Source organism: Benincasa hispida, unplaced genomic scaffold, assembly GCF_027475165.1.
Source record: "Benincasa hispida cultivar pf3 unplaced genomic scaffold, pf3_genome.v1.1 HicScf1595, whole genome shotgun sequence".
In the NCBI taxonomy this organism is placed as follows: Eukaryota; Viridiplantae; Streptophyta; class Magnoliopsida; order Cucurbitales; family Cucurbitaceae; genus Benincasa; species Benincasa hispida.
Window position 1 is genome coordinate 5359 of NW_028325959.1, and position 24964 is coordinate 30322.

The following is a 24964-nucleotide window of genomic DNA, read 5'->3' on the forward strand; positions in this document are numbered from 1 at the left end:
CGCAAACTCAAGGTACTGCTGGTTCCAATAATACTAACTTGTGTGTTGAGGATGATATTGTTGATTTGGCTGAGAATGACAGGAATGATATATTAGTTCCAAAAAATAACAGGGTTGCAAGTAGTGATGAGACTTCGACAGAAACACGATAGGGTGAGATTCTTCCTCAGGCTGGAAAATGTAATCAATATCCCATTACAGATGAGGAATCAGACAAATCATATGATATCTCTCTTGACACGCCCATTGCATTGAGAAAAGGCACCAGATCGTGCACCAAGTACCCCATGTATAGTTGTATGTCTTACAGTAATTTGTCTTTTGAGTTAAGGGAGTTCACTGCCAACCTTGATACAATAACAATACCGAAAAACATACTTATGGCAATGGAAATACTTATGTGGAAGACTGCCGTCATGAAATAAATGAGAGCTCTTGAAAAGAATAATACGTGGGACCTTGTTGCTCTTCCTAAAGGGCATAAAACATGTGGGTGCAAGTGGGTGTTCACTCTAAAGTATAAATCAGATGGAACCCTAGGCAAGTACAAGGCAAAACTTGCAGCAAAAGAGTTTACTCAAACTTATAGGATAAATTATTCTGAGACTTTCTCCCCTATAGAGAAGTTAAACACAGTCCGAGTCCTTATTTTTGTTGCAGTTAATAAAGAATGACCTCTCCATCAACATGATGTGAAAAATATATTTATGAATGCTGAATTAGAAGAAGAGGTTTATATGAGTTCCCTCCCCTTCCCTCACCCCCCCCCCCCCCCCCCCCAAGGTTTTGAAGCTCAGTTTGATCATCAGGTTTGTAAACTCAGGAGGTTTTTGTATGGTTTGAAACAGTCCCCAAGAATGTGGTTCGACATGTTTACTACCTTTGGTAAGTCCCAAGGTTTCACACAGGGACACTTTGATCACACGTTGTTTACAAAAAGGTCAGTATCTGGGAAAATTGTTGTTCTAATTGTGTATGTTGATGATATTCTCCTGTCAGAAGATGATGTTGCTGATATCACTAGCTGAAAAAGAAAATGGCTGATGAGTTTGAGATCAAAGATCTAAAGAATCTAAAGTATTTCCTTGGAATGGAGGTAGCAAGATCAAGGGAAGGGATCTCTGTTTCACAATGGAAATACACTCTTGACCTGTTAAGCGAAACAGATATGACTGGATGTAGACATGTTGACACTCCTATTGAATTCAATGCGAAACTGGGAGATTCTGTTGATAAAATTCCTATTGATAAAGAGAGGTATCAATATCTAGTGGGAAAGCTGATTTACTTATCTCATACTAGACCAAATATTTCTTATGTTGCTAGTGTTGTTAGTCGATTTATGCATGCACCCTACGAAGAACATATGGAAGTTGTGAATCGGATCTTGAGATATTGAAAAGCTCATCAGATAAAGGTCTGATGTTCAGAAAAAATGATAGAAAATGTATTAAGGCTTATACCGACTTTGATTGGGTTATTGGCAAAAAGTCTATCTCTGGATATTGTACTTTTGTGTAGGATAATCTAATTACTTGGAGAAGTAAGAAACAAAGTGTTGTTGCTAGAAGCAGTGCCGAAGCTGAATACAGAACCATGAGTTTGAGAATCTATGAAGAAATTTGGTTGAAGAAAGTTCTGTCTGATCTATACTAAGACAATGTTCTACCTATTAAGCTCTATTGTCATAATAAAGCGACTATAAGCATAGCCAATAATTCTATACAACATGATAGAACGAAACATGTGGAAATTGATAGACAGTTTATAAAAGAGAAACTGGACAATGGCAGTATTTGTATTCCGTATATTTCATCTAGTCAACAAGTTGTTGATGTTCTCACCAATGGGTTTCTCAAGCAAAGTTTTGACTCATGTATTAGTAAGTTGGTCTCATTGACATTTATACCCCAACTTGGAAGGGCGGGGGAGGGGAGGAGGGGTGTTGGAAATAAGGGTGTTGTTGATAGTTTATAGGCCCAAGGGTATTTTAGTATTTTACTTTACCCTAAGTTTATTTCCTTTTTTTATTTTAGGGCTTGTTAGAGCCTATAAATATGACTTCTACTATAACTTTCATTGTGTGTTAAAATAATAAAAGAGACTCTCTATTGTGATTTTTTCTCTCGGTTTTCTACGTAAACCTAGTGTTTTCTGTTTTCTACCTTTTTACATATTTCAAGTTAGTAGATAAAACTTTAATTACTCATTGTTATGGATAATTTTGAATACAAGGAAAAGCCTAAGAAAGGAAGTCAAATCTGAGGGTAAAGTCGAAAAAGTTGTCTCATCCTAAACGAACTTGAGATGGGTAGGAAACAAGCTAGGAGACATGTCAATGAAGAGTAGGCAAAGCAATTGGCTCGCCTTGACTAGACTAAGGTGGAGGCCCACTCGCCCCTTTCTATCTGGATGGATGTTAAGAAAAAGAGGGCAAAGCAATTGGGCCCCTTGGCCCAATTAAGGTCGAGACCAACCTGCCCCTCTTTTAAAGCCCATTCTAAGTAGGAATTTATTTAGCACCGCCTTGTGGCTTGATCTAGCCCTTGAGAGTCTTATTCCTAAAAGGGTAAAAGGAAATACAAATTCTTTTCCTAAAATGACGAAGGAAACCCCATGTTTAGTGTCACTATATATAGAGTTCCATATCGGGTTAGTTCATCTTCTTCCCTAAATTGCTTGCTCTGACATCCTTTTGCTAAAAATTAATTTAAGCAATAGAGAGTGTCTGTGGCAAGCACCACATCGATATGTTATTTGATTGTTTTGCAAATGACTTCTCCTTCAAATTCAAATTCACAATTCATAAAATGTTAAGATAATGTGAGTCTCCTCGTCTATGATCAATAGTTTAATCCTCATTTTTGAAATTGTTAAACAAAAAACAAAAATAAAAATAGAAACCAAAAATAATATTTCTAAGGAAAAAACAATTATTTCATGATTTATTTGAAATTGGAATAGTCAAAGCAACAACAAAAATAATATTAAGAGAGTGATTTGTTCCTTTCTTACCAATTCTAAAAGATTGGAATATTTAAAACCACAATTCCCATTGAAGTTTGTTGCAATCAAAAGTTGAACTTTTTTTCACTATTCTTAAATCCCAAAAAAGCTTGGCTGTCTTTTTCCATGCATATATTAAAAACATTTCCCTAATCAATATAAATTAGTCTAAAGACATAAAAATAAAGAGCATGTCATAAGCATATTTCATTTAAAAAAGAATATGTCATGACCATGTAAATACATCATATTTTTATATCACAATAAATATTGTTTATACAATCATACTTTAATTCAATGAATGTACAATAAGTATTTGATTAGTTTAGACAAAATTTTAAAGGGAAGACAAAAGATTCTTTGGGAATATAGTATCTAAAAAACGGAAAGAAAAAAGATTAATAAATCTTGTTTTGTAATTCATGGTAAATCTATAAATAAAATATGGTAAAGGAAAATGCTTTTTTTCCTTCACGTCTTTTGGAATTTAAATATTTGTATATATATATATAACCATCAATTGTTGTTAAAAAAAATTCAAAAAAAAAAAAATGTTGTTAAAGAAGAAAAATGATGTAATTATGTTATATTTTAAAATTAATATGTTGAAAAAATTAAAGAAACTTTGTAAATTAGCGCATATACTCTCATTCATTCCATAACAAATATTCTAACATTCGTACTTAATATTTGTTGTACTACAATAAAATACCTGTTTATTAAAGGCAAAAAAAGGGACATATTTGGTAGAGAATTGTTTTACGTTATTTGATTCACTAAGTTCAGTAAATATATGTTTGACAGATTGTAAACCTCGAACCCTAGTTTTTCTACTTAAATAAGTAATAAGTATGCTAATTAAGATTAAGATTATGTTAAAGAAAGTTGTAGGGAAAAGTTAAAAGGATAAGAAGAGTGAAGGAAGAAAATTCTAAGTGTTGGAAGACTTGTACTCGGGTAGCTTGGTGGTAGGCAAAATAAGTAAAATAATGGCTAAATGTTGGAAAAATGCATGGAGGCCATGGGCATTGATAAGGGAGCCATGGGCGTTTGTAGAATGAAATTTCTTGAGAAAATATCTAGAAAATAATTTATTTAAATTATAAATTGAATCTAGAAATTTTGAACAAGCAGACAGCTGCTTAGGATGAATAAGAAGGTAGCCCGAGAGTCAGTACGTGTGCACAGGCCGAGATGAACGCCAACATATGTGAGGTTAAGCGTGGGGCTAAGTTGGCGATCATAAAATGTTTGAACGTCTAAAGACAAGGTTGAGCATTGGTGTGCAGCTTGTGGAACTCCTAGGACATGTGATGGACACTTGATAGCGAGCGATGGTGAGGTGTGCTGCCGCCTAGCCAAGCTTAACTTCTAAGAAATTTTTTAAGTGTTCAATGCATGGTGAGGTATGCGTTGGAAGGGTTAACACCAATAGGAGAAGCTTATCAACCCTAGAAGGAGTGCCAAAACTGTGAGCGACTATAAATGTTTTAGCTAAAAGTTTATTCTTATGCTAGCTTATTCTAAAGCAAGTTTTCCAAGCAAACCAAGTCCAGAAAAGATGCTAATGTATGCTAGTTTTTAAAAGTGAGTTTCTAAAATATGTTTAAGGTAGTAATGTACTTAGTTATATGAAGCATGCGTTAGTAGTGATGTTCTATGACACCATGTTTTCAGTAAGCCTTTCTATGAAAGTATTTCCTTATAATGTATGAACAGCTCAATACTGAAGTATTAGGAAAAGGTATATGAGTTTAGTTTTAGTTATGATCCTTGACGTCAGGATCCAGGTTAGCTATACGTGTACGTATGACAAGTCTAAAGGTTTAGAATGGAGGCTTGAGCAAAAGGGTCTCTCCATCAAATGAAGATCAATATGGAAGGCTGAGTAAAAGGGTCTCTCCCTCACATGAAGATCACTTGTAAGGTGATGGCAAAAAGGTCCATACTTTAGCCTAGGTTATGGTTGGGAGTTAAGCAAAAGGGCCTCTCTCTCAACTAAGGGTTTGTTTAAATATGTTTTCAGATATAATATGCTTAAAAAGTTTTATGTAAAGCCGAAGTTTATGGTTGGGAATTCAACAAAAAAAATTCTCTCTCATACATACATGTTTGCTTGGCCAGTATTCAATTTTCAGTTTTCAATTATTAGTTCCTAAGCATCATATTTATGTTTGATTTAAGTCATTCACTAGGCTAGTAGCTCACCAGTTTTTAAATGTTTTCCTTTTCAGGTAGAGGTCATCTCCATAGAGGTTAACTACGCTGCTACTCTACCACTTAAAGTTTAGTTGAAGGAAACTTAGGTGGTTACTCTGTAAATATTTGTACACATGTATTGCATACTAGGGACTAGTTCTGAGTGTGTGGAACCCACTAAATCTTGCTGTTGTATGTACATATTATAAGTCACTATATATAGTACCCTAAGGTTGTCTTAATGTTCGAAGTTCCGTGAGTTCTTGAATGTTATTTATGATGTTCAAGGTTCCTAAACAAGTCAACTAGATAGTAAGTACCACATAAAGGGTTAGTAACTGTTGTTGTCACACTCTCTTTTAGATTAAAAGGGTAATCTGGAGGGAGTGTGACACATATAATCCAGATTATGTTTTTTAAAACTGCTTTCGATTCTATGATTCAAATAGTGCAAATTCTGAAGATAACATTTTTATGTTTTTATTATATCCAGGTTATGAATTTTAAATTTTAAAGTGGAGCATTATATTAAATAAAGATAAAATATGTTTTAAAATTGTTTTCGGATTCTGTGATTCAATAATGCAAATTCTCAAGACAACATCTTTATGATTTATTGTATCCAGATTGTGAAGTTTGAATTTTTAAATGGAGAATATATTAAATAAAGATAAAAATACTTAGAAGACAATATGACATGTTATAAACTCAATTCATTTTTTGAAAAGTAAAATATGTGTTATATTATGTATTATAAATTGTATAATATACAAAGCAATAATTATACAAAAAGAAAATTTAACATAAATTCATTAAATAAATTAATAATAATTTATTGTCAACTGATATTTAATGGACAATTATAACAAGTTTTATGATTTATAAATATAATTTTCATCACATTTTAAACAATTATTTAAATTAGAATTCAGTTTTTGAATCTACTACCAAGTACATATTCAAAAATATGAAATATAACTTTGTTTTCATCGAATCATTTGTTTTCAAATTTATATCATTAATTTCCTACCAAATGGCCCTTAAAAATCCTGTAATAACCCTTTATATTATTATTATTATTATTTTGAAGAAAGAACTAAAATAACTTCTTATTAATTAATCATCATCATTTAATGGAAACCCAAGTTGAACACTTTTCTTTTAGTAAATTGCAAATTATTATTATTGGATATAAAATTGAGTGATGAGTCTAATAAGACATTCAACCTTTATTTTCGCATCTAATAAATTTGTGAAGTTTTAAAAAATTAAATAAAACAAAAATTTATTAGAAATAAAATTAAAATTTTGAAGGCTTAATAGATACACGACATAAATAATTTAAGAACTTATTACATATTTTTTAAAATAAAAAAACATATTTAACATAAAAATTGAAAATTTATAAACTTACTAGATATATTTTTTTTAAAGCATGAAGACATACTTGATACATATCTTTTTAAAAATTAATCTTGTAATTTTTTTTTCCCAATTTTCATGATCACCCAATTCTTTTGAAATAATAATTAATCTTTTCATGTTTAAAAAGCCATAGTTATGTTTACAAAGTAATTTTTTTCCATTTATATTGAAGGGGCTAATAAAGCTAGAGGTTAGTGTATATATATATATATATATATATATATATATACATTTTTACAAATTAATCTTAATTTTCAAGTGAGTTGTACAATTTTTTTAGAGTACACTTGTTAATGATTTCATAAGGAAAAAAAAAATCATATATATACATCAAATAAGTAATTTTGCCGAGTAATATTTAAACCTTATCAAGAATATACAAATACAGTGCTATAACTTCAAATCCTTAGTTTTGTTTAAATTTTATAACAATTTATGAGGGAGATTTTCAAAAATAGAAAAATAAAGAAAACTATTTACCAAAATAGCAAAATTTTAACCTTCTTTGATAAAGATCGATAAAAGTCCATCAGTGATAGAAAATGACAGAAGTCTATTTGTGTCTATTAGTATTTTTTTTAATATCTAATAGTTTGATTTTTTTTTTTTTTATATGTGAGAATTTTCCTTTTTAATATTGAAAAGAGTGTCATTTTAATACCCCATTTTTGTTTGAATTGATATTCTACCTAACTTGCATTTTGGTCACATAGTAGGTGAGAAAGACCAAAGTATTGTCCATAAAAAATTTAAAACCTAACAAACTACATCTTAATATAGAATATATATATATATATATATATATATATAATATTATAGTTTGGTATATATATGTCAACAAGGCTTGGATTGGGCATGAAAGCTACTCTTATAATCTTATTCCATTCTTTAATCATTAAAAAAATCATGTCTTATACCAATCAAGTTATATTCAATCATTATTCAAAAGGATTTTCTTACATGACTAAGTCATCAATTATACATAAGTAATAACTCAATCAACAATTTAGTAAAATCTTGTTGAATTTAAACACTAATTTTATATATTAGTCCAAACAAACCAACTAAATAATTGTTGGACGTTTCTGTAAACAAAAAGATTAACTATAAATATAATAAAAATAATGGCATATTAATTTTTTCGACGTGTCTTATCTCTATCCAATATAAAAATGCCAATAAAACCATCCTCTAATAAAATAATTTTTTTATTATCAAGAATTTGTAACTTGATGATTTCTTTTTCTTATCAACATTTTTTAAAGCAAACTTGATGATCTTAAACTTGGGCTACTTTCTTGGAAATACAAGTAACTTTTATGAATTTCTCAATTTTATAAAATATCTACCAACAATGTTAATATTATTATTATTTAGATTTAAATCTTGTTTTGGTCCTAAATTTTTAAAAGTGTCTATTATAGTCCCTGAACTTTTATAAAGTGTTTACTTTGGTCTCTACTATTAAAATTCTATTACTCCTAAACAAAATGATGAAAAGACTTTATTTTTAGATGATAGACTGCTAAATAAGTTAGTCACACCAAAAAATTTTAGAGGCGTTTGGGCCTCCTATTTGGAGTTGGACGGGTGGGCTATTATAGCTCACCTAACGTTTGGGGCTCCAACTAAATAGTTGGAGAAAAAATCTCATTTAACCCACATTTAACCCAAGACCACTATTATGCACTCCCCCGTTTTGCTTACTCCAATTATTTTGCTCGTTTGTATTCTTTCCTCCGTCTCGTTTCCTTCCATCTCTTCTCCTTAGGGTTTCGCTATTGTTCATAGTGGGTTTTGGAGCTTTCTCTTCTCCGTTCTTGCTGATCAACTGCCATTGTGGTTCTCTTTGGTCATATTTGAAGAAATCCTTCGCAAATCTAGACTACGGTATGTTTGGTAGTCTAGATCTGTGTTTTTCTCTAGATCCGTAACCCTTTCTTTCGGCTTCCTCTTTGAACGTTACTCCTGCTCCTCCTTTATCTTGTTACTTCTTTCGGTTCTTTAATCTTTTGTGTTGTCCCTTCTGTCTATCTGAGTCCGAAATCTTACAATGTGGACGCGGCGGCGAGCTTGGGGGGTTGGAGCTCAGATCTTGCATACATATGGAAGTGGGTGGATTGAGAATTCGTCGTTGGGTTAGCATGGGGGGGGGGTGGTAGGGGATGAGGATGGTGTTCCGATCTGATAGGGTAAACCCTAGATCAAGTGGTAAGTAGCTTCTTTCGTCTCTGATAAGCCAATAATGAGTCATGTAATTTTTTTCTTCATTTTTTTTTTACAAATGTAAGCTTATTTTTTGCACATCTTTTCAGCTTACTTTGATTATTTTGCTCTATCCTGATTTCAGTGTCCGAAATTTAGTCTTTGATTATCGGTCTCTGATAATTATATGTTACTGTATAAACATTGATTATAATTGTATTTTCCTGAGATTTGATATCTGTTCTTGATGTTTGATTAGCGATCACTGTATAAACATTGATTATAATTGCATTTATATTTTTCTTTACCTGTTCTTGGTCTTTGATTATCAGTCCCTATTCATTTTTTGTCACTATATAAACATTGATTACAATGCTATTTCCATGATGTGATTCTCTTTCTTAGTCTCTGTTTATAGGTCAAAGGTATGCTACTATTTCAATGACTATTTTTGCATTGACTCTAATGTTCAATGTATCTAATTTACCATGATACATCATATTATCCGAAATTCAAAATGGTTTAGGAAAAAATTTCGTTGCTTTGAGGCTGGTTCTTACTGTCTAAGCATAATACTAAGATAGTTGATTGTTTGTTGGCTTCCTTATTTTTTTTTTCCAATCTCATTGCATTTATGTCATAACTCTTGTTTGGTTCCCAAATTGTTCTTGTTTGGTTTACTCTAGTTTGATTGCAATTAGTGGCTTGTAAGTACTTTGTTGATGTGATTGAGTAATGGTTTCTTTGGTTCCCAATGTATTTGGTTCACATTAATGGTATACTATTCACTTTATTTCACTAGGTAGAGTTTCCAAGGTGTACTTATTACCATAGGTACACCTAAACTTGACCTACCCATTACAAAGAATGTCAATATCTTCTCTTCTCTATAAATGAGACCTTTTTTCCTTACAACTATAAGGACAACCCCATCTTCACCACACTATTATTGGTAAGTCTCTTCCCCCTCTCTCTCTTTCGTGTTGCTTATCACATCTCTTGTTAATTCATTTTCACATTTTTCTTTATATTATCACTAAAGCATTTGTTTATTGATTTTCATAGTGTTTAACTTATTAGAGAACAAGCAAAGCTTCACATTTCCTCCTTCTATCGTACGTAAGGTGGTACTCTTCTTTATCTCAATTTTCTTTTCTTTTGTATTCTTCTTGGTAGTTTTTTCCTTTCTCTGTTTATTGTCTTTGTTCGTACTATTTGTCTCACTATTTTCTTGTTTATTTCTATGATTGGTGGATTTAAAATCTTTTCTTTCATGTGTTGTAGGTCGGGTGGAAACTAACCCGTACTTCTTCTTTTCTCAAATTTCATCATGTATATTTGAAGTGTTTGTTGAAAAAAAATTTAAATTCTTAAAATAATTTAGTTATATATTTATTATGCTTTTGCAGTTGTTTTATTACAGCAATTTCCATGTTCATATACAAAAATGAAATAATTCGACGACATTGCGTGAAGTTGAATATAGTTATTGTTGCTGATTAATAATAAAAAATATAGTTTGTAGGGCTAGCACTCATCTATGGGTTAAAGTATGCTAGTGATCAATATCAAATGTTAATAATACCATTTGATAGCTTCATTTGGTAGGGTTGAATATATTTGATAAAAATGCAAACAAATTTTTTATTGATAAATTAAAAGTAAAGTAACAACTATGAATAACTATCTTGAAGAATTAAGGTGAACAAACTTAAAAGTCCATAGATAACGATTTAAACTTACTTGTTAAAGAAGTAGAAAAGAGAGAAAAGAAAAAAAAAATGCATTTTTACTTCAAACTTTCAATTTCATCTAATTGCACTCTAAATTTAGATAAAAGTTTCAATCTTAACGTTAAACATTAAAAAGTATTGCAAGCTATTATTACTACTACTCTAAGCTATATCACACAATTTTGCATGCATTTAAAAGTCCATGATCAGTATATTCTTGTTTAGACTAAAAGTACATTAATTTGAAACTAAAATTAAATTTTGCGTAAATTTAAAAAACCATCATGAATAAATGTTTCAGGAGCCAATTTTTATAATTTACGGTATAATGGACCCCCAAGAAGTAGTAACCATACTAACGGTGTTCACAACTACCCGACGTTAATTATTACTAACATTAGAGTTGTTACTCGACGACCATAGGAGGATAGAATAACCGTCACATCACATTGGACATCATATTAGGCAATTAACATACTTTTGGCTAATCCATGAGTCTGATTTAAGTTGTCGTGAAAGCACGCGAATGGATAGAAGTTGTTTTGCCATTTTATGTACTTTACTAAGGACAACTGATGGATTAGTGGGAACAAAAATTGTAGATGTTGAGGAGATGGTCGCCATATTCCTGTATATCTTAGCCCATGATGTTAAGAATAGAGTAGTTTGTAGAAAATTCGTTACGTGTGGTGAAACAGTTTCTAGGCATTTCAATTCCGTTCTCAATGTTGTTTTACGACTACATGAAGTATTGTTGAAAAAACCTTTGCCAATCACAACCTCCTGTACAGATCCAAGATGGAGATGGTTTAAGGTATAATGAAACTAAACAAATGTTAGTGCATTGTCCTTGTCTAGTTTAGATAACTTATGTATATGAATATTTCATACGTTGTGTTCACCTAGGATTGTCTAGGTGCATTAAATGGTATGTACATAAAGGTCAACAAGATTGAAATTGCCACGAATGTTCCTGGTGTTTGCAACACGAATGGAAATTTGTTGTTTGTCTTACCTGGGTGGGAAGGTTCTACAGCTGATTCTCATGTGCTTAGAGGTGTACTATCACGACCTAATGGATTGAAGGTTCCGAAGGATAACAACTTAAACGCACAACTTCTTGTCGTACATCGTGGTACTCAACGATTATGATTTCATATAATTGGACATTGTATAGGGTATTATTATTTGTATGATGTTGGGTACCCAAATGCGGAAGGCTTCTTGGCACCGTATAGAGGAGAACGATATCATCTTTTTAGAATGACATGGAGGAGGAATTACAAAACATCTACAAGAGAATTTTTTAACATGAAACCTCTTCTGAGGCGCGGGAATGTCATCGAGAGGCATCCGAGCTGTTGAAAAGGGAGATGGTTAATACTCCGCGAAAATCATACAACCATGTCGAGTCCAAACTTGGACGATCACGAGTGTTTCCTTCTTTATAATAGTTATTAATAAGGGAATATACTAGTGAAAATGCTCGAGGATCTAGACGAGGTGGACTCACATCTGCGACCATTGGTGGAGACGAATCAATTATATTGAGAATCATACAACCGAATTGACACAAGGGAGAGATGAACTGACCTATAATAATGTATTTTTGATGAGAGTTACGTAACAATAAGTAGCTTCATGTTTTGTTTTGTGGGCGTTACAATGTATTTTTTTATTTCATGTATGCGATTTTGGAAATCAATTTCAAAATTTCTTAATATAATTAGATTTAATACCTTATAAATTGTACATAACACATCACATGACAATTTCTTTCTTTACTACTTAAATTGTACTACGGTGTACATGTAGCAGGTTGTCAAGTTCTTTTAGACCTTTAAAGCATACTTGAACGAAGGAGGAAGAGTTGAACCTAGTGGAATGTTTGGTGACTTTGGTTGAATCTAGTGGATAGAGATCAGACAACGGAACCTTTCGCCCTAGGTACTTGGCACAATTACAGTATATGATGGCTAATAAGATACCTGGTTGTACAATACAAGGGACCCCCACCATAGATTGTAGGGTAAAAAGCCTTAAAAAATGTACCAAGCTATAGTAGAAATACGAGGACTGGCATGCAGCGGGTTCGGCTGGAATGAAGAATTCCAATGCATCACTATGGAGAAAGAGACGTTCGATGGTTGGGTGAAGGTAAAATTTCATAAACATTTTTTTCCAGTTTTCCATTGTCTAAACTTATTTCCAATTTATCCAATTTTATCTTAAAAATCAAAATTTGATTTTATAAAATCTATTTTGATTTTTAAAAAATAAAAAAAATTAATTAATTTCATAAATTAATTATTAAATAAAACTTAATTAATTTAATATCAAATATTAAATTAATTTTAACACATATCCATCTTTATATATTTAAATCATATTTAAATATATAAATTCTCCTATTCTGTTTAATTCTAAAATTAAATATAATTATATCTCATATAATTATTAATTCCCTTAATTTTAATTTGAACGTTTCAAATTAACTTATCACGCTATTCTAGAGCTAGTCCGTTACGAGTTAGTAAGGGGACCTCACGGACCTACAGATTATGGGCTCCAACGATCCGAGATTAATTGGCTAAACTCATTAGATCAAATTAATCTCCATTCGTTAACTAATGGGTCATTCCATTAAAGCCCATAGTTGCACTCCCTTCACTGTAGATATATTATGTCCACGTGATTTAACCATAATCAGCAAGTCGACCCTTCACAGGTTGTTCGTAATAACGGCTGGGTCAAATATCTGTTTTACCCCCGAGATTACGTCTTATTCCTCAATTTCTTACTGATCCTCTAATGAACAACTGGTTTATGATCCAATCACCAAACCAAACTCTCTCAGCCTAGTGAGAGGGTGGGGCCCCTTGTTCAAAACCTGGATTTAGTACTTGAGAAAACAACCTTTCTCCTATCCCTTAATCGGGTAGGTGTGAACTCCGTCTTGCACCCTATGTCCCTAGCTATCTATCCGGTCTTACCCATGAAATGTGAGTCTTATTGAGCTGGCGCCATTGAGCCAACTCTAAACTATGCAAATCTAAGGGCAATCCCGAATAAACAAGAGTTCATAGTTAGCTCAAGATTAAAATCGAGTTACCTAGGTCATCTAGGTGAAATAGTCAGTCTTAAGCAGTAAACAACGTTATAAAGTAAGAGTGACTTATTTCTTGGTCCCAATCTTATGCAAACTCATTGCGTAGGATGCCCCTACTCCTCATATCATAACATGTACGAATTAGGATCACATCGTATGTAGCACTTTACAACTCTTTGTAACAACTACAGAGTAGGCCGCATCCAATGGTGTTACCAGAATAAGGTACCCAACCTCATTCATGTACCATAGATCATTTTGACTATTTACTTGAACTCGATCCACTCTTATGTCTCCATATAAAGTTCAAGTACTCATACAATAGTCATGGGTCTTAGTTTATTGGATTTAGACTTTCATACAATTTATGAGATCAATAACAAGTATATTGATAATAGAAAATATTTATCATTTTACAAATTGCTAGTTTTAGGACATAAAACCCAACACTTCACATCTTGTATTTTGCTTAATTGCTTGTTTAATTTGCTTTACCACAAACCAATAAACATAAAATCATTGGTTATCTGTATGTGACTCAAGCATGTATGTGATGACATACAAGTTGATCATGTCTTGAGTGATAACCAAAATGGTCTGTAGTATATGGATATAGGAGGGAAACCTTATCCTGGTAATCCTACAGATGCGGCCCGCTTTCTGGAATGGTCACAAGTGTTGTGACTTGTCACAAATGGTCTGATCCTGATCATTCGTGTTGGGAACATGCGAGCGGGGGGTGTCCTATATTAAGAATTTGTATAAGACCTGATCACGAAGTGTTAACGTCTCGTTATATAACATCGTTCATGACAGAGACTTTACTTCACTCGGATGAGAGTCGGGAACTCCTGCCATTGAGGGAGGTCCTTTGATTTGTATGAGTGCGAGTGGCCAGGTCGCCGATTCAAACCTACCATTTTGGGATTTTGTCTGATTTGGGAGCTGGGAACTCAACTACACAAGATGAAATTCACTCTTTCCCCGAGGTAGGGGTAAATAGTTAGATAGTTCCTTTAAGGGCTGATTCCAGGGCTTGAACGATGTGGCGCCACACACCTTCTCTTGGCCCGAGAGGTGTTCACACATAGTTGGACTATGTTGTATTGTTCATTAGAGGAATGGTACTTAAGAAGTGAGATGTAACTACAGGGAAAAAACGGTAATTTGGCCCAACTGTACTTACGAGCATCTGTGAAGGGCCATCGTACTCATGATTGGTTATATCCGATGGACACAGAAATATATCTATGGTAAGAAGAGTTCAACTGTTGGTCTTTAGTAGAATGCCTGACAGTTAACGGATGGTGGATCTCGTGGCTAAAGAGTTTAGTTAGCTATTCATGGACCGTTGGAGCTTTGAGCCACAGGTCCATTAGGTCCCCTGGGTAGCTTGGATAAAGTTGAGAATCAATGTTTAGGTTAATTTAAAATATTCAAATTGATAAGAGGAAGTTCGATTGTATATGATATAATTGGACTAGTTAATTATATATGATATAATTGGCTAAATGTATGAGATACATTATTTTGGAGGAAATTAGATATAAATATAATTTATATCAAGTAGAGAAGAAATTACTATAGTAGATATGTGATATCAAACTATAGGTTAAAAATATAATATGATTATATTTATTAATATTTTAATTGGTTAATTATATGATAATTAACCCAAAATCACGGTCGGACGTGCGTTAGTGGGAATTGTGTCAGTTATTGTAACCGATGAATTAAAAATGAAATTTGTTTCATTTTGAAGAGTTCGTTCGTCCGAAAAGAGATCGAAAGAGCACGTTGGTGAAAACGTAATCGATCGCTTAAAATCGAGAGCTTATATGATAGTCGCTCTGCGCCTGAACGATCGTATACTAAGTCCTAAACGATTGGTTAACTTACCTAAACGATCGTATAGTGTGTTGTGTTTGCTAAAAGATTGCCTTCTGTTTTCTAAACGATCGTTTAGTAAAATCTACACGATCGTGTAGTTTCTCTTAAACGATAAGCATCTTGCTATACGATAGCTTCATATTCCCTCCCACTTGTTTATCGCCTACACTATTTGTTCTTCCTCCTACCTCTACCTAACTCACTGAAGACCACGCTTTGGGTTCTCACTCTGAGAATACCTAGGTCTCTTTTCTGGCGGTATCGTCCCCGCTGCGTTCATGTTTTTTTTTTTTTTTTGCGGTTGTTCGTGCTGTTGTAGTCGATGCATTTGCTGGGCGTTGGTTGATTGGGTAGAGGTCATCTGCTGTGTCGAGTTCCAACATTTGAAGACCGTCTTCAACTGGTATGAAAAATCTCTCCTTTTTTTTTTTCTTGTTCAAAGCATGCCGTTAATTAAAGTTTGTTTGCATAACCGTGCGTTTAAACGTATTTGATATATTTTGGTCACTGTAAAACTGGAGCGATCCGAATGCGCTCATGGAACTCTTTGGTAAGAGATCCTTCATGAAGGTGCTCCTACTGATGATTCACAGGAACATGACCTGCCACAAGATGAGTTGATGGAATCTCAACTGGTTTTGGTTTCAAAGGAGGCAATTCATCAAGGGGTAGTAAAAGAAAACATTATAGATATCAGTCTGAGTTGGTTGAGGTTTTTAAGAATGCAATGGACTTTGCAAATGACGAACTGAAGTCTATTGCTGGATGACCGAAAGAGCAGCGTGCAACAGAGGTTGAGCTACATATCAAGGTTGTGAATGAACTTAACGATATTCCAGACCTGCAAATCCGACAGAAAGTGAAGCTTATGAATATCATATTCTGCAATGTGCATAATACAAAGAGTTTTTTGTCTGTTCCAGTGGATATGAAATTGGAGTATTGTGAATTTCTTCTTCTAGACAACGCCTAACCAACTATTTTCATCACCTGCTTTTCCATGTTTAATTTGGACATATCTAAATTATGGCTTTTACTTTATAATATTTTTTTATGTTTCACTCCGAACTATTTCATGGACATGAATGTGATTTGATTTTCTTTTTTTGTTGTTTGTGAAATTTTTCTATCTCTACATACATTAATGTGTCAGACAATGATTAATATTCTTTGAAGAGAATGAAATTTTATTTGTTGCATGCTCACAAAGTTTGATACGTCAAACAAGATTAAAATTGGTGGAATGAGGACAATGCAACGTTCAACACGTTTTATACTAATTGATGGAACAATTTTATTTAGGTTTGTGAAAATATGATATTTCATTTGATTTTTTTCCTTTGATATATGAAAAAGTAGAATCAGTTGTGATATATACTAAGATAACATGCATTTAATTTACATATTGTTATAATCGGCTATTATAATAATTTGCACCCAAACGCAAATTATTATAACCCATACTATAATAACCTGCAAACCAAACAAAAACTATTATGCCACAAGCTATAATAATGTGCACACAAACACAGACTATTATACTACAGTCTATAATAACCTGCACTCCAAATACAGACTATTATAACACAGACTAGACTATAATAAACACTGATTATTATAAACCACTCAACACCCCTATAGTCCATTTGGGTTTCAATTTTGAATTAAGTGGTAAAACGATTTTATATAGAACTCAATAGTTATTTTACCTTCAAGATTTTGGTCGTTTAGTATCTTATAGTGTGTTGGTTGTTGACATTTTATTTCACCTTCATTTTGCTCACACATGCTAGAGGCAATTTCATCAAATAGTTAACAAAATCTTGAGAGTAGGGACCAAAACAAACACTTTTTAAAAGTTTAGGGACTAAAATGATCGTTATTTAAAGTTTAAGCATAAAAATAGAACTAGATTCAAAGTTCAGAGACTGAAATAGGATTTAAACCTTTATTTATTAGTGTTATTTTGGGAGACAATATTCATGGTAGTCTTCAATCTCATGGGTTATTTTCAATCAACTAAGACATTCAATCAAACTCCTCCTCCTCCTCCCCTTCTTTAAAGTGGGATGTGAATTGAATCCCAATCTTCAAAGTTGATAGTATATATTTTATGTTAGTTGAATTATTTACTCATTTTAGGGTGTGCTTATTTTGACTTTTCAAGTGTTTAATTTTAAAAATAAGTCAGTTTAGGAAAAAGATTAAATGTTTGACAACCACTCAAAATAGTTTTTCAAACATTTTTAAAATATATTTTAGAGAGTTTTTATTAAACGAATTTAAATAATAATGATTTTTCAAAACAAGCCTTTAGTCTCTGGTTAAAATTTGTTAAAAAGAAATTTATTGAACATTTCAATCCATTTGAACTCAAACACGCAAACTCGCCTCTTGAATAGTATTTGATCCATTATAAGCAAAATCTTTCTTTTTTTTTTTCTTTCTTTCTTTCTTTCCTTCCAGGTGACATGTCTATGTGTCCAAATATGTCAATAAAATTATAACGGCAAGCCAAATTGAAAAATTTTAATACATTAGAGATGAAATCGAGAAATCTGAGATCCGTTTGGTGAGTGTCCGTTTGTTAATCATTTTGTTTTTGTATTTTTAATGAAAATTAGCCCTATAAACATTACTTCCATTTCTAAATTTCTTCATTTGTTATTTACTTTTCACGACTGGTTTAAAAAAACCAAGTCGAATTCTTAGAACTAAAAAAAGTAGCATTCAAAAGGTTTTTTTTTTGTTTTCAGAATTTGACTAAGAATTCATCCATTATACCTAAGAAAGATGCAAATTATTGTAAGAAATATGGATGAGATAAGTTCAGTTTTAAAAAATAAAAACTAAAAACCAAATGGTTATCAAAGGACCTAAATTTTTTGTTTTTTTTCCCTATATCCTTTTTAAGGGAAGGAAATATATATATAGATGATAATAAAAATTTGTTTATTTTTCAAAAATCATATTTAGTGATTGTTATTAGCTTATGTTTATCAAATCGTAATGAAAATTAGTGTAATCCATTGATGAATCAATTGTAATGAGTCTTGATCGCAAATGTAATTGGATTGCTTTTGATCGCGTTTTCTTATAATTATAAATTTTGTCACATTTACTATTACAATTGCTATTACCATTACCTATGAGGATAACGATAACGATAACATAAATGTGTCAAAATTAATAATTTTTCCTATAGAACAATAACAATAAATGATAACTATAATATGTAATTTTTAGAGTCAATTGAATTGAGCCGACTTCACTCATAGACAACATCAATGAGAATCAAATAAAATCACTTTTCATATTATCATTGATGTATTACTTTTTCACTGGGATAAACGTAAGCCGGGTAAAATAACCCACTTTTTAGAACTAATCAATCCAAAGACGTCGGGTAAACATCATTTTTCATTTAAAAAGTTGAAAATGATAGTACAAGATGCAGCTCCATTACGTCGCCGTGTCACTTGTTAAGATATTTCTCAAGTTTTGATCGATAATTGACTAATGAGTAGTATAGTATATGGTTGAAGAAGGCTTGAAATAGAACCAAGCAACAAAAATGGCGATATTCTGCAAATTCATCTCAAAGGACGTTTGAAACTCTAAGAAAAAAAGTGTGTTCCAATTGGAAAATGGTGCAGATTCTTCTCCATTCATCAGCCCCATTTCTTCTCCAATGCTGTTCTTCTCCTCCTACTTCCTCCAGGTATCATAATTTTCCATATCATCATTCTTTCTCCAATAATCTTTACACTTTATTGTGTTGTTTAATTCTACTTCTATTTTTCTGGGTTCGTTCCAATTTGTATTTAAACTCTCGATTCTTGCTGTAGTTTTCGGGTATTTGCGTTGGCATTAGGAAAATTCGGAACTAGGTTGTGGGTTGTTGGACTGTTTATTCAAAATGGGAGCGATGGGTTTGATTCAATAATCTATTCTTAGGTTTTGAAAATGGTGAAATGAATTAGCATTTGGAACTGAGGTTGCATTCAGTTGGGTGACCGAATTCATGGATTGAAAGTGGTTGAGTACTTGAGTTTGATGTGCAATTGATATCAGTGGTTGAATTGGACACATGATGTTGGAACTTGGAAGTAGTAATTGATATAATGAACAACTACTTGTTATAGTGATGAGATGACAAGACCTTAGTCCTTAATGTTTAATGCTTCTTTGTTTATGTTTATTTCTATTCTCTCAGAACTGTTGGTTCAAACAAACTGATGGTCCATTTTATCAGCCACTGACCTTTTTCTGATTATTTATTTAAAATGATTTTTGTTCTTTTTTCTAATCAGGGGAATGCATGGCAAAGTAATGTTGAAGAATGGTTTTGAGCAACCTGCTCTAAGAAAGCTTGTGTCTCAACATGTACTCTCTGGATTTGCTGCTTCATTGATATTTCTCACTCAAACAAACCAGGTCAGTGGTTCTGTTGACTACTGCAAGACGTTAATGTAAAAATATTTCTAAAGATAGCTAAGTCATCAACTTCGAGTAGTGTCCAATGGAATGTTGATCTGTTTGGTGTGCATTTTAACTTACATATTGGCATCAGAATGCCAGCAGTTCAAATTCTACTGAAAAGCTTGGATCCCATCCTTTATTTGCAATAATAGGTTCAAATGCTTGGAGACGGATATGATATGTTTGGTGTTATGCAATTAGCTCTCTATTTATCATGTTACACTGAATGAATATATAGATTTCTTCCCAGGATCCAATGGCTTATGGAATTCATGAATTCGTGTCATAGGAGGATGTATACAAGGTTCTGTTATGAATTGAAGCAAAGCTTCTGTTAGGATACTACTTAACAGGAATCAAGATCTGAAATATATTGAAATATAAAGGATAACTACAAGATAAACCAAGTATAAAGCACTTGGAACCTCTCCTCTTGAGTATGCTAACCCAAACCCTAAATCACTCAACAATTGCCTGCCTTCTCTCAATCTCCCACCCTCTCTTTATAACCAAATACAGTAATAATAAACTCCCTAACTAAATACCCAGGTCCCTTATTAATACCATACCAACATCGCTAACTAGAACCCTTACAGCTTCCTGTTTCTTACACTAATTTCTTGATCAGGCTATCTCTGTAGATATACCTCGCCGTGAAAACTTGTGTCAGCTTGCAAGTGCAGAGAATGCTGCAAGCCTTCCTTTTGACAATGATTCTGATGGAGGGGGAAGGTTGATGATGATGAGAGGGATGACAGCCAAAAATTTTGATCCCGTTCGATACTCAGGAAGATGGTTCGAAGTTGCTTCGCTTAAACGTGGATTTGCTGGACAAGGTCAGGAAGACTGCCACTGCACCCAGGTGAACCTGACTGGGGTGTAGCTTATAGTTTCTTTTTCGTCTCTTGAAATCTGAACAATTACTCCTTTAATCATATATTTCAAACAACCCACCGGTCTTACATGCCTCTATAGTAGAGTGAAAAACTGGCATATCAAACTTAATCATTTACTTTAATGATGCTAATTATTAGTCATGCGCAGTCCAACAGCCATATGATTCAGTGAAGTCAACGTAGTAATCATACTGATGAATAAGATATTACACTATCAATATGTAGGGTGTATACACATTTGATATGGCGACACCAGCAATACAAGTAGATACCTTTTGTGTTCATGGAAGCCCTGACGGATATATAACTGGGATAAGAGGAAGAGTTCAGTGTCTTCCAGAGGAAGATTTACTGAAAAATGCAACCGAGCTGGAGAAGCAGGAGATGATCAAGGAGAAATGTTACCTGCGTTTTCCTACATTGCCATTTATACCTAAGGAGCCTTATGATGTCATTGCAACTGATTATGACAACTTTGCTATAGTTTCTGGAGCTAAAGACCTTAGCTTTGTTCAGGTAAATTCAAAGATTCTGTGCATATTTTAGTTTGGTTTATATAATATTTTGGTCCTAGAATGCTATCAATTGCAGTTTTAAAACCTTACTTCTACCAGCTATACCTATACGTATATATATATATATGAACTAATTATAATAGTTAGTCTAGTTGCAAACCATTTCCTCATTAAAAACGGTTTAAACACTCCTACAATTTGGAAGTTTTATTTTCTTTCCCTAAGTACGCTAGGTTTATTAAGTCATATAATTCTTTTAGATTCTACTGTTACCTTCAATGGAAATTATACATGTGGCTTATTCTGTCTGCCACGCATACCGTTTCCATTAAAACTAACAAACTGGAGACTATGATTTGGAAACTATAAAATGTCGGAGACCATTTTTGGCATACATTTGTAGAAATTACAAAAGGTAAACAACATGGCATAATCTACGTTATCCCTGAATAAATTGCATTATTAGTCCTCATTCTGGGTCAAAATGGCATGTTCAACATTTTAAGAGTTTTTTTTAGTTCATCTCAATGTTAGAACCCCATTCAGCTTGGAATCATCAAGTTCTGAACACCAAATGGATAAAGTAAACCCATTTTTTTACTGAAATGGTAGCTTTGATGAACTTAGTTCTATTCTTCAGTTTAGTTTTGAAACATGATCTGTTTTCGTTCTTATTTATGCAACTACAGAGCAGCAACTAGTAATAACTTGGGCACCATTGTCTGCCCGTCTGGAATTCTTCTGATTAATTCTTTTGAACATAAATCCAACAGATCTATTCAAGAACGCCAAACCCGGGACGCGACTTCATAGAGAAGTACAAATCGTACTTGGCGAATTTTGGGTATGATCCAAGCAAAATCAAGGACACTCCTCAAGATTGTGAAGTAATGTCAAATAGTCAGCTAGCTGCAATGATGTCAATGTCTGGAATGCAACAGGCTTTGACAAATCAATTTCCAGATTTAGGGCTAAAGGCTCCTATTGAACTCAACCCCTTCACAAGTGTATTTGATACTTTCAAAAAGCTACTAGAGCTCTATTTCAAATAGTACTTATGTGGTGCTATCTGTGTTGAGCATTCTGGTTTAAACACTCATTAGTGCTTAATTTAAATGAGTATCAAATATGGTGGGAAGCCTTTTGCTAGCATTTCCTTCTTTATGTTTTTAGATTTAGAAAGACTTGCTTCTCTAGGATCCTTTTTTTTAGTTTCTTCGGGAAAAAAAAAAAAAGTAAAAAAAAGAGAAGGTAGAAAAATAGTCATGAGTTTCTACCTTCTCTTTTTTTACTTTTTTTTTTTTCCCGAAGAAACTAAAAAAAAGGATCCTAGAGAAGCAAGTCTTTCTAAATCTAAAAACATAAAGAAGGAAATGCTAGCAAAAGGCTTCCCACCATATTTGATACTCATTTAAATTAAGCACTAATGAGTGTTTAAACCAGAATGCTCAACACAGATAGCACCACATAAGTACTATTTGAAATAGAGCTCTAGTAGCTTTTTGAAAGTATCAAATACACTTGTGAAGGGGTTGAGTTCAATAGGAGCCTTTAGCCCTAAATCTGGAAATTGATTTGTCAAAGCCTGTTGCATTCCAGACATTGACATCATTGCAGCTAGCTGACTATTTGACATTACTTCACAATCTTGAGGAGTGTCCTTGATTTTGCTTGGATCATACCCAAAATTCGCCAAGTACGATTTGTACTTCTCTATGAAGTCGCGTCCCGGGTTTGGCGTTCTTGAATAGATCTGTTGGATTTATGTTCAAAAGAATTAATCAGAAGAATTCCAGACGGGCAGACAATGGTGCCCAAGTTATTACTAGTTGCTGCTCTGTAGTTGCATAAATAAGAACGAAAACAGATCATGTTTCAAAACTAAACTGAAGAATAGAACTAAGTTCATCAAAGCTACCATTTCAGTAAAAAAATGGGTTTACTTTATCCATTTGGTGTTCAGAACTTGATGATTCCAAGCTGAATGGGGTTCTAACATTGAGATGAACTAAAAAAAACTCTTAAAATGTTGAACATGCCATTTTGACCCAGAATGAGGACTAATAATGCAATTTATTCAGGGATAACGTAGATTATGCCATGTTGTTTACCTTTTGTAATTTCTACAAATGTATGCCAAAAATGGTCTCCGACATTTTATAGTTTCCAAATCATAGTCTCCAGTTTGTTAGTTTTAATGAAAACGGTATGCGTGGCAGACAGAATAAGCCACATGTATAATTTCCATTGAAGGTAACAGTAGAATCTAAAAGAATTATATGACTTAATAAACCTAGCGTACTTAGGGAAAGAAAATAAAACTTCCAAATTGTAGGAGTGTTTAAACCGTTTTTAATGAGGAAATGGTTTGCAACTAGACTAACTATTATAATTAGTTCATATATATATATATACGTATAGGTATAGCTGGTAGAAGTAAGGTTTTAAAACTGCAATTGATAGCATTCTAGGACCAAAATATTATATAAACCAAACTAAAATATGCACAGAATCTTTGAATTTACCTGAACAAAGCTAAGGTCTTTAGCTCCAGAAACTATAGCAAAGTTGTCATAATCAGTTGCAATGACATCATAAGGCTCCTTAGGTATAAATGGCAATGTAGGAAAACGCAGGTAACATTTCTCCTTGATCATCTCCTGCTTCTCCAGCTCGGTTGCATTTTTCAGTAAATCTTCCTCTGGAAGACACTGAACTCTTCCTCTTATCCCAGTTATATATCCGTCAGGGCTTCCATGAACACAAAAGGTATCTACTTGTATTGCTGGTGTCGCCATATCAAATGTGTATACACCCTACATATTGATAGTGTAATATCTTATTCATCAGTATGATTACTACGTTGACTTCACTGAATCATATGGCTGTTGGACTGCGCATGACTAATAATTAGCATCATTAAAGTAAATGATTAAGTTTGATATGCCAGTTTTTCACTCTACTATAGAGGCATGTAAGACCGGTGGGTTGTTTGAAATATATGATTAAAGGAGTAATTGTTCAGATTTCAAGAGACGAAAAAGAAACTATAAGCTACACCCCAGTCAGGTTCACCTGGGTGCAGTGGCAGTCTTCCTGACCTTGTCCAGCAAATCCACGTTTAAGCGAAGCAACTTCGAACCATCTTCCTGAGTATCGAACGGGATCAAAATTTTTGGCTGTCATCCCTCTCATCATCATCAACCTTCCCCCTCCATCAGAATCATTGTCAAAAGGAAGGCTTGCAGCATTCTCTGCACTTGCAAGCTGACACAAGTTTTCACGGCGAGGTATATCTACAGAGATAGCCTGATCAAGAAATTAGTGTAAGAAACAGGAAGCTGTAAGGGTTCTAGTTAGCGATGTTGGTATGGTATTAATAAGGGACCTGGGTATTTAGTTAGGGAGTTTATTATTACTGTATTTGGTTATAAAGAGAGGGTGGGAGATTGAGAGAAGGCAGGCAATTGTTGAGTGATTTAGGGTTTGGGTTAGCATACTCAA

General features: G+C 33.1%; 2 protein-coding genes across 2 annotated transcripts; one reads left to right on the top strand and one right to left on the bottom strand.

The window, feature by feature from the left end:
* Positions 1-19006: 19006 nt before the first annotated feature.
* LOC120085082 (chloroplastic lipocalin) lies at positions 19007-22612 on the top strand. Its single transcript, XM_039040932.2, has 5 exons — positions 19007-19288; positions 19881-20004; positions 20678-20911; positions 21171-21461; positions 22234-22612. Exons 1-5 carry the CDS (start codon positions 19215-19217, stop codon positions 22510-22512), a joined length of 1002 nt encoding a protein of 333 aa, XP_038896860.2. The 5' UTR covers positions 19007-19214; the 3' UTR covers positions 22513-22612.
* A 222-nt stretch (positions 22613-22834) lies between these two features.
* LOC150030904 (chloroplastic lipocalin-like) lies at positions 22835-24790 on the bottom strand. Its single transcript, XM_090309379.1, has 3 exons — positions 24536-24790; positions 23986-24276; positions 22835-23213 (listed from the first exon to the last, which is right to left on the bottom strand). Exons 1-3 carry the CDS (start codon positions 24659-24661, stop codon positions 22935-22937), a joined length of 696 nt encoding a protein of 231 aa, XP_090165505.1. The 5' UTR covers positions 24662-24790; the 3' UTR covers positions 22835-22934.
* Between the last annotated feature and the right edge of the window lie 174 nt (positions 24791-24964).

What these genes read in the sequence shown, in the direction of transcription:
- LOC120085082 (XM_039040932.2), top strand. Translation starts at nt 19,215, where the DNA reads ATGGTGCAGATTCTTCTCCATTCATCAGCCCCATTTCTTCTCCAATGC. An exon ending in AAGACTGCCACTGCACCCAG is followed by an intron (nt 20,912 to 21,170) that starts GTGAACCTGACT and finishes ATCAATATGTAG; the next exon opens with GGTGTATACACATTTGATAT. An exon ending in AAGACCTTAGCTTTGTTCAG is followed by an intron (nt 21,462 to 22,233) that starts GTAAATTCAAAG and finishes TAAATCCAACAG; the next exon opens with ATCTATTCAAGAACGCCAAA.
- LOC150030904 (XM_090309379.1), bottom strand. Translation starts at nt 24,661, where the DNA reads ATGATGATGAGAGGGATGACAGCCAAAAATTTTGATCCCGTTCGATAC. An exon ending in AAGACTGCCACTGCACCCAG is followed by an intron (nt 24,277 to 24,535) that starts GTGAACCTGACT and finishes ATCAATATGTAG; the next exon opens with GGTGTATACACATTTGATAT. An exon ending in AAGACCTTAGCTTTGTTCAG is followed by an intron (nt 23,214 to 23,985) that starts GTAAATTCAAAG and finishes TAAATCCAACAG; the next exon opens with ATCTATTCAAGAACGCCAAA.